This window comes from Salmo salar, chromosome ssa21 (assembly GCF_905237065.1).
Source record: "Salmo salar chromosome ssa21, Ssal_v3.1, whole genome shotgun sequence".
In the NCBI taxonomy this organism is placed as follows: domain Eukaryota; kingdom Metazoa; phylum Chordata; class Actinopteri; order Salmoniformes; family Salmonidae; genus Salmo; species Salmo salar.
This window is the reverse complement of record NC_059462.1, coordinates 51,252,650-51,263,405: the sequence shown is the minus strand read 5'-3', so window position 1 is coordinate 51,263,405 and position 10,756 is coordinate 51,252,650. Positions and strand designations below refer to the sequence as shown.

The 10,756-nt window shown below is 40.9% G+C and overlaps 1 protein-coding gene across 1 annotated transcript; it reads left to right on the top strand.

Moving 5' to 3' along the window:
• Window positions 1–290: 290 nt before the first annotated feature.
• On the top strand, window positions 291–1,850 carry LOC123729575 (trace amine-associated receptor 13c-like). Its single transcript, XM_045704821.1, has one exon. It carries the CDS (start codon window positions 339–341, stop codon window positions 1,299–1,301), a length of 963 nt encoding a protein of 320 aa, XP_045560777.1. The 5' UTR covers window positions 291–338; the 3' UTR covers window positions 1,302–1,850.
• Window positions 1,851–10,756: the final 8,906 nt, after the last annotated feature.

Sequence of the window (10,756 nt, the reverse complement as noted above, 5' to 3'; positions counted from 1 at the left end):
TGAATGACAGGCTAGGTGGGCACAGCAACATCCAATCCTTTCATACATTACATCATGTTTTCACAAATGATTTGTTTAACCAACCGTTTGTTAATTTCTGTGCTCACTTGTGTATGTTTTGTTGGTGGTGGTGTGTGTGCGTGTGCGTGTGCGTGTGTGTGTGTGTGTGTGTGTGTGCGTGTGTGTGTGCAGAGAGACGCTGGGGAGGAGAGTATCTGTTTGCCACTTAAGGATAAATAGAGAGGCAGAGCTCAGAGTTTGTCAGAAGGCGGACCTGACAGGGTCACACACAGGACCAAGCAGGCGCAGGACCTCAGCATTTTGACCCTTTATTACAAATGGAGGAAAACAAAGATGTTCAATACTGTTTTCAAGACAGAAACTCTTCTTGCAGAAAGGATTTGCTATCGACATCTATCTACATAACACTGTACATCTTCTTCTCATTGATTTCAGCAGTTACAGTATTTTTGAACATACTGGTGATCATCTCCATCTCTCACTTCAAGCAGCTCCACACTACAACCAACCTGCTCATCCTCTCTCTGGCTGTGTCAGATCTCCTGGTGGGACTGATTGTGATACCAGTAACGACTGTAGCAATAATGGAACCATGCTGGGTTTTTGGAGGATATTTCTGTGTGTTTCATATCTACATAGATTTTTTATGTACTTCTTTATCTCTGGGCAATTTGGTCTTGATATCTATTGACCGCTATGTTGCTGTGTGTGATCCCTTATTATACAACTCTAAAATAACAATGAGAAGAATTATGTGTTGTATATCCATTACCTGGTGTTGTTGTATCATATACCGTGCTGCTATTATAAACAACTTTGTAAATGTACAGGTACCCAGTAGGTGTTTGACAGAATGTTTTATTTTTGAAGGAATAACCTGGGGTAATGTCATTGACGTTGTATTTACAATGGTTGTCCCGTGCTCTGTTATTATAACACTTTATTTGAAAATCTTTGTGGTGGCCAGATCACAGGCCAGAAAGGTATTTTCAAAAGAGGCTGCCAGTGTGTCTGGTGTTAAAACTCTACAGGCTAATAAGTCTGAGAGAAAAGCAGCAAAAACTCTTTCTATTGTTGTTTTCACCTATTTCATTTGTTGGATTCCATTTCTACTTTCTTCTTTCTTTCATTTGTCTTTTTTTAGCGACAATTTATCATTTATCATTGGTTTTCTGCCACTGATTAATTCTTTTATCAATCCAATCATTTATGCATTCTTTTATCCATGGTTCAAGGTGACAGCTAAACATATTTTAACTCTGATCTTAAGGCGTTCATAGTTCCTTTGTTTTCATTCCCCAGTTTGAGAAACAGGTTAAATATGGTTTTGTAATAACATTGTTGTAATTTCTCCTTTCATGTAACAATACACTGACATGACTAATCTCAGTGTTGTCATCATAGATATATGTGGTTTTTATACAGAATAATTCGTCTGAATTGGAATGGAATGACTTGGAGAAGGCAACAGAAGGATTAAGCTTGTGTTATAAAAAGCAATGAAGACATTTTGAGTTGTATATTCCAAATACCAAAGTCTGTAGTTGTTCCATGTTATTTAATGATAAATAGTATGTAAGTATTCTAAAAGTACATTTTTAGGACATCATGAGTATTATGTATGTTTAACAACATCACCATCTAGTGGCTCAATTGGTACACAATGCCTTCAACAAGTAGGCAAATTGAAATGTGCAATATGCATCATATCAGATAACATCCAAGGAAAAAATAATGGTGTATTGTGTAAGTAGTTGATGGTCAAAATTAAGAATATGCAAATATGGTTAACACTTTATAATGTTCGGTAATAAACTATTTGTAAGGAATTTACAGTTTGCTTACCATTTTTGAATCATTACTCCCACATTTGTTAAACGTTAGTCAGCTCGGTATTCTCAAATGTATAAATAACTACTATATGCATTAATGATTAAGCACAACAGTGCAGGAAATCACAGTAGACACTTCAACCTCAACATACTGGTTATGAACACTACCACTACTCTCACTACATCACTGCTGCCAGGTCAGGGGGAGCAGCTCTCTCAGATGCTGTGGAGTCAGAATGAATATAGAGATTGGTAACACTTTATGATAACACTTTGTAATAAAGAATGTATAATGGATTAGTAAATCGTTTATTCACCATTCATGTGTCATTACTCCCACATTTGTATTAGTAAGCTAGTAATTCACACATCTCTAAACAACTTGTATAGTCTACAATAATTATTCATAAGATCATTCATATGTTTATTAAATATCTTTATAAATAATTTAATAATCATTAGTAAAGTATTTTTGCAGTCCCTAATCTAAAGTGAGGACTATTCATACTTTCTTAATACTTTATAAATGTTTTGAACAGTGACCAGTGTAATGTCTCACAAGAAGATGGACATGCTATTGGTAGACATTCCAGCAGTACCTGATGCTCCTTAAGTTCTCAAAATGAACTAGAACATTTCAATGGTTAAACAATAAGCACACAACACAGAGGATGTTAAAGGAAATATATTGAATATTATATTCCAAAACAGTCACACTGTTGTAGTAGTGTGCTGAAGGAAGTAACGTGTTTGTCTGAAAATTATAACATTCGTGTTTATTGGCAGTGACTATCAAAACCAAAGTGTGGATTGCAGTAACTCATTTAGAGCAGTTCATAGACTGCTTATATGGTAAGGGAACCAATATCTAAATAATAATTTAACTGAACATTACGTTTAAAGGGTTATTACCTTTTATACACTACCAAATCAAAATCAAATTTTATTGGTCACATACACATGTTTAGCAGATGTTACTGCGAGTTTTAAGCAGAATTCTTTGTTCCTAGCTCCAACAGTGCAGAAGTATCTAACAATTCACAATAATACACACATGTCTAAAAATAAAATAAACATATCAATATTAGGAAAAGCAAGTAGTAGTATTGACAAAAAAATGCAGTGGAATACAGTATATACATACGAAATGGTTAAAATAGTATGTAAACATTATTAAAGTGACTAGTGTTTCCTTTAAATTGACCAGTGATTCCATGTCTATGTACATAGGGCAGCATCCTCTAAGGTGCAGGTTTGAGTAACCGGTTGGTAGTCAGATAGTGATGGCTATTTAACAGTCTGATGGCTTTGAGATAGTCTCTCGATCCCATCATTGATGCACCTGTACTGACCTCGCCTTCTGGATGATAGCGGGGTGAACAGGCCGTTTCCCGGGTGGTTGATGGTCTTGATGATCTTTTTGGCCTTCCTGTGACATCGGGTACAGTAGGTGTCCTGGAGGGCAGGCAGTGTGCCCCCGGTGATACATTTGGCAGACCGCACCACCCTTTGGAGATCCCTAAGTGTTTAGACCCTTTACCCAGTACCTTGTTGAAGCACCTTTGCCAGTGATTACAGGGTATGACGATACAAGCTTGGCACACCTGTATTTGGGGAGTTTCTCCCATTCTTCTCTGAAGATCCTCTAAGGTCTGTCAGGTTGGATGGGGAGCGTCGCTTTCTTGTCCCGAAGCCACTCCTGCATCGTCTTGGTTGTGTTTTTACGTCTAGGAGCAAAAACAACTCAGCCGCTAAGTGGTAGGCCACACAAGCTCACAGAACTGGAAGGCTGAGTTCTGCAGTGCGTAGCGAGTAAAAATCCTCTGTCCTCGGTTGCAACACTCACTACTGAGTTCCAAACTCTGGAAGCAACATCAGCACAAGAAGTGTTCATCGGGAACTTCATGAAATGGTTTTACATGGCCGAGCAGCCAAACACAAGCATAAGATCACCATGGGCATTGCCAAGTGTCGGCTCGAGTGGTGTAAAGCATGTCGTCATCTGACTCTAGAGCAGTGGAAACGCGTTCTCTGGAGTGATTAATCACGCTTCACTATCTGGCAGTCCGATGGACAAATCTGGGTTTGGCGGATGCCAGGAGAATTCTACCTGCCACAAAGCATAGTGCCAACTGTAAAGTTTGTTGGAGGAGGAATAATGGTCTGGGGATGTTTTTCATGGTTCGAGCTGGGCCCCTGAGTTCCAGTGAAGGGAAATGTTAACACTACAACATACAATAACAACCTAGACTTTGTGGCAACAATTTGGGGAAGGCTCTTTCCTGTTTCAGCATAAAAATGCTGCTTTGTACATAATGAGGTCCATACAGAAATTGTTTGTCGAGATCGGTGTGGAAGACTCTGACTGGCCTGCACAGAGCCCTGACCTCGAACCCATCGAACACCTTTGGATGAATTGGAACGCAGACTGCAAGCCAGGCCTAATCGGCCAACATCAATGGCCGACTTCACTAATGCTCTTGTGGCTGACTGGAAGCAAGTCCCCACAGCAATGTTCCAACATCTAGTGGAAAGCCTTCCCAGAAGAGTGGAGGGTGTTATAGCAGCAAAGGGGGACTAACTCCATATTAATGCCCATGATTTTGGAATGAGATGTTCGACGAGCAGGAATCCACATACTTTTGGTCATGAAGTGTACCTTAAAAGTAGGGGCCTTGATCAGAAAAACTCAGTATCTCATGTGACCACAATTTGCCTCATGCAGCACAAAACATCTCCTTTGCAGTGTGGATTGGGCTCTCAAGTGGCACAGCGGTATAAAGCACTGCATCTCAGTGCTAGAGGTGTCAGTACAGACACCCTGGTTTGAATCCGGGCTCTATCACAACCGGGAGTCCCATAGGTCGGTGCACAATTGGCCCAGAGTCGTCCGGGTTTGGCCAGTGTAGGCCGTCACTGTAAATAAGAATTTGTTCTTAACTGGCTTGCCTAGTTAAAGGTGGGAAAAAATGCCTGTTGATTGTGGAATGTTGTCCCACTCCTCTTCAGTGGCTGTGAAAGTTGTTGGATATTGTCAGGAACTGGAAAATGCTCCCGTACACGTCAATCCAGAGCATACCAAACATGATCAATATGTGACATGTATGGAGAGTATGCAGGCCATTGAAGAACTGGGACATTTTAAGCTTCCAGGAGTTGTGTACAGATCCTTGCAACATTGGAGAGTGAATTATCATGCTGGAACATGAGGTGATTGCGGCGGATGAATGGCAGTACAATGTGCCTCAGGATCTCGTCACTGTATCTATGTGCATTCAAATTGTCATCGATAAAATGGAATTTGTTTCTTGTCCGTAGGTTATGCCTGACCATACCATATCCCCACCGCCACCATGGTATACTTAACAAAATGTGGGAAAAGTCAAGAGGTCTGAATACTATCCGAATGCACTGTATATCATAAGATAATATTGTAATTACAATTATTTTGAAGACCAACATATCCTTAACTACAACAACATTTTCCGTAATGGTTACTGAAATGTTTTACTTGCTATGTCTGTGATATGCATTCTTTTTATCAACCTTGGTTGAATGCACTGACTGTACGTTACTAAGGACAAGAGCGCCCGCTAAATGAACAAAATGTAAATTAAAACTTGCAAAGAACACTGGGCAATATGTAGCTGCATGGGAATTCCAGTAATATACTGTCAATTTGATTACAGTAAAAATGTTGGTTACATGAAATTATTTGCCGTAAAATGGACTACAGTCGCTGTACTGTAAAATAAATTACAGTAACTTACTGGCCAATTGCTTCCAGTAAGTTCCTGTACATTTTACAGGAAATGTTTTAGTGTGGTTCCAGTTGCACCTACTGGGACAGCACCAGTCTGCGGTTGGGCTCGTGGCACCTTGTACAGGGACACACTGAGGGCCTATGGGACCAGAAGGAACCTTGGTTCGTCATTTCCAACTGCGCCAGAGAAAGCTGCTTCACTGGCTGCAAGACGGACATGTTGAAGAACAGATGTTTCTCTACACAGCCGTGGCAGCTGCCGCTTCAAATTGACACCAGTCAACCTGCAGGGGACAGACAAACCAGACATATTAGGTTCACACTCCTGAAGTAGGAACCTAGGTTTCAATTTGCAATATTTGGAATGTCAAAGTCAATATAAACCTCGAACTGCATAAACAAACCAAATGTTGTCTGACTTTGTCCCCTTGTTTCTTTTTCATTGGTTAATTTTGGCCCCAAAATAATGGGAGTGAATGAACTCAAGATGCAACTGTTTTCAAAATGGTATCTCGTAAATATCAAACATGTTCAAATATGGCTTGTGTAGGCCCATGCAGCTCAATAATTACTTTGTCTCAAATTGGAATTCAGAAAACAATACACATATTCCTCTATCATACACAAATCCTAAAGGGGCAATCTGCAGTTCAAACAACAACAAAGCGTCCACCCCACCACCTTTTTAGGTAAACATTTTAGGGATGAGACTGGGGAAATGTAACCATTTTCCCGATTGGCGCAGCAGTCTAAGGCACTGAATCTCAGTACTAGAGGTGTCACTAGATGGTGTCACTGGATGGAAAATTACTGAGGATAATAGCGAACGATATTGCCACTCCTATTTGCAATATTATACATTTAAGTCTACTAGAAGGTGTGTGCCCCCAGGCTTGGAGGAAAGCAAAAGTAATTCCGCTAAAAAAAAGTAAGCCCCCTTTACTGGCTCAAATAGACGTCCAATCAGCCTGTTACCAACCCTTAGTAAACTTTTGGAAAAAATTGTGTTTGACTAGATACAATGCTATTTTACAGTAAAGAAATTGACAACAAACTTTCAGCATGCTTATAGAGAAGGACATTCAACAAGCAAAGCACCTACTCAAATGACTGATCATTGGCTGAGAGAAATTGATGATAAAAAGATTGTGGGGGCTGTCTTGTTAGACTTCAGAGTGGCTTTTGACATTATCGATCATAGTCTGCTGCTGACAAAACGTATGTGTTACGGCTTTACACCCCCTGCTATATTGTGGATAAAGTGTTATCTGCCTCAAAGAACACAAAGGGTGTTCTTTAGTGGAAGCCTCTCTAACATAATTCAGGTAGAATCAGGAATTCCCCAGGGCAGCTGTCTAGGCACCTTACTTTTTCAATCTTAACTAATGAATTGCCACTGGCTTTGAGTAAAGCGAAAGTGTCTATGTATGCGGATGACTCAACACTATACATGTCAGCTACTACAGTGACTGAAATGACTGCAACACTTAACAAAGAGTTGCAGTTAGTTTCAGAGTGGGTAGTAAGGAATAAGTTACTCCTAAATATTTCTAAATTGAAAAGCATTGTATTTGGGACAAATCATTCATTAAACCTTAAACCTCAACTAAATCTTGTAATAAATCATTTGGAAATTGAGCAAGTTGAGCTGATTAAACTGCTTGGAGTTACCCTGGATTGTAAACTGTCATGGTCAAAACATATTGATACAACAGTAGCTAAGATGGGAAGAAGTACGTCCATAATAAAGCACTGCTCTACCTTCTTAACAGCAGAACCTAGTTTTGTCGCACCTGGATAACCTTTCAGTCGTGTGGTCAGGTGCCACAAAAATGGAAATTTTGCAATTTGTTCAGAACAAGGGAGCACGTCTGGCCCTTGGATGTCCACAGAGAGCTAATATTAACAATATGCATGTAAATCTCTCCTGGCTCCAAGTGGAGGAGAGATTGACTTCATCACTACAGTAGTTGTATTTATGAGAGGTATTGACATGTTGAATGCACTGAGCTGTCTGTTGAACCAAACATACCCCACAAGACATGCCTCAAGAGGTCTCTTCACATTCCCCAAGTCCAGAACAGACTATGGGAGGCGCACAGTTCTACATAGAGCCATGACTACATGGAACTCTATTCCACATCAAGTAACTTATGCAAGCAGTAAAATTAGATTTAAAAAAAACAGATTAAAAAAATACCTCATGGAACAGCAGGGACTGTGAATCAACACAAACATAGGGACAGACATTTGCATACACACACACAATAACATACGGAACTATACACACACATACACATGGATATTGTACAGTATGTATGTGGTAGTGGTGGAGTAGGGGCCTGAGGGCACACTGTGTTGTGAAATCTGTGAATGTATTGTAATGTTTTTTAAATTGTTCAAACTGCCTTAATTTTGCTGGACCCCAGGAAGAGTATCTGGTAATTTCACCGCTACGGATTCCATCTTTAAAGCTGCCAACCTCATAGTCATTGTCTGATTTCAAATCTAAACCTTTGCAGTATAGAGCCAAAAGAAGAAAATATGCTTTACTGTCCCAATAATTAGAGGGTGCTGTTTGTAACCCAATTGAACTAAATGTGGCCTGTAGACGTCACTCTAGGTAAAATCACATAGGAATGCATTATGTTCAGCAGAGAGACATTTTAACTAAATGCCTTTATGATGAGACCATTTAAACATAAACATAACCTATACAGAAAGCAAATAAAGGTCTTGTAAAATCTATTTGTCGCTAAATCCGGAGAAATGACAGACCATGTAAAACCTGTTAGTAACTAAATCCAACTCGCAGGAACAGTAATAATAGGTAATTAGCACTCATTTTTTCATGTTACTTTGATAAGTTTCAGCCATATGTTTTACTGTGGCTGTTACTATTCTTTAATGTTGGAGTTGCCAATAATGCTTTGCGTATTGTTTATCGTGTGTAGTATTATTCCTTCCTGCGTAAGTATTATTCTTTTGGTTGCACAAATACTTTTGCAGAAGTGGTTTCATTGTTGTATTGGTAAACATAGTCTTTTGCATGCACACTTACCACAGCATTTTCTGCCATGGGCGAGCATCTAGAGTCATCCCAGGGTCACCCCAGATGGTTCTTGACGCTTGCTCATTCGCATTGTAATTTATGACCCTGTGGTGCCAGGGCAGATCTGATAAGATCTCAGCCTGGTAGATTCTCACAGAGGGCTGGAGAGAGGGTGCCATAAATCTTGAGCCTCTGTCAATCCAAGTAATTTGTTTCTCTCTAAGAGGTGAAATGTTTATGTTTATATTGTGTTTATAGCCTGTTATAGTCATGTTGTAAGTGTGATGTTTGTTTTTTTTTAATTCCAAGATGGCGTAGCAGTCAGACGTCTTTGTCCTCCTCTTGTCCCGTGTCCCGTGTATATATATTTTATCTTCTTCGCATATATTTTTTATATTTTTCCTAAACCTCAACTTCAATATACACTCCTGCAACCCACTTCACCCAATGTGGTTTGGATCTGCTATTTTCTAAAGTATTTTTCTTTACTTCCGAACCAGAATCCCCCAACAGGAGCTAGCCAGCTAACTAGCTACTAGCAAGTAGTCAGCTAACCACTGCTAGCGGTCATCAGCTAACATCTAGCTCGGAAATCTTTCTCCAGTTTGCACAACGCGATTCAAACCAGAGCGTACCGGACTTATTTTCTCTCCATATTCCCGGATTCCTACCGCAAGCTCTGATCCTTTTCACCTGGATCATCGCCTGGATCATAACTAGCTGCAATCTGAGTTGCTACTGCTGGCTAACGTCTCTGTCCCGAAGCAAGCATCAATTAGCCCATGCTAGGCCCATCTCCTGGCAAGCTGAAGAGGTCCATCAGCCACTCATTGGGCTACAATACCTATTTTGCCAATTGGCCTGGACCCCTTTCACTACACGAAGCCCTGCTAATCCATCACGGCTGGACTACCGATGTAATCTGCCCGAGGGTTCTTTTTGCAACAGGCCCCTCTGTCGAGACGTCCCCTGAATGCCCATCTGCTAGCCTGCTATCCGCGGCCCGCTAGCTGTCTAGAGCATATCGGACTGTTTGCTGAATAGGCCATCGGCCAATTTTCTTGGGCCACCATACCTATTTTGCCAATTGGACTGGGCACCTTTACTACACTAATCCATCACGGCGAGGCTCCACACGAGGAGCCTACAATAGACTTCTTCCTTCGTGACGTACCTCTAAGGCCCTTCTGCTAGCTTGATATCCCCGGCCCATCAGCTGTCTGAATCGCCGTGTCTCCATACAGCTTAACTACTCACTGGACCCCTATGATCTCTCAGCTACGCATGCCTCTCTCTAATGTCAATATGCCTTGTCCATTGCTTTTCTGGTTAGTGATTATTGTCTTATTTCACTGTAGAGCCTCTAGCCCTGCTCAATATGCCTTAGCTAACCCTTCAGTTCCACCTCCCACACATGCGGTGACATCACCTGGTTTAAATGATGTTTATTGAGACAATATCTCTCTCATTGTCACTCTATGCCTAGGTTTACCTCCACTGTATTCACATCCTACCATACCTTTGTCTGTACATTATGCCTTGAATCTATTCTATCGCGCCCAGAAACCTGCTCATTTCACTCTCTGTTCCGAACATACTAGACGACCAGTTCTTATAGCCTTTAGCCGTACCCTTATCCTAATCCTCCTCTGTTCATCTGGTGATGTAGAGGTTAACCCAGGCGCTCTCTTGTGTTGACTTCTGTAACAGTAAAATCCTTGGTTTCATGCATGTTAACATGAGAAGCCACCTCCCCAAGTTTGTTTTATTCACTGCCTTAGCACACTCTGCCAACCCGGATGTCCTAGCCGTGTCTGAATCCTGACTTACGAAGACCAACAAAAACCCTGAATTGTCCATCCCTAACTAACATTTTTCGACAAGATAGAACTGCCAAAGGGGGTGGAGTGGCAATCTACTGTAGAGAATGCCTGTAGAGTTCTGTCATACTATCCAGGTCTGCGACCAAACAATTTGAGCTTTCCTTCTAAAAATCCACCTTTCCAGAAACGAGTCTCTCACCGTTGCCACTTGCTATAGAGCACCCTCTGCCCCCAGCTGTGCCCTGGACACCATATGTGAATTGAT

Excerpts from the sequence above, each read along its gene's own strand:
- LOC123729575 (XM_045704821.1), top strand. The coding sequence starts at position 339 with ATGGAGGAAAACAAAGATGTTCAATACTGTTTTCAAGACAGAAACTCT.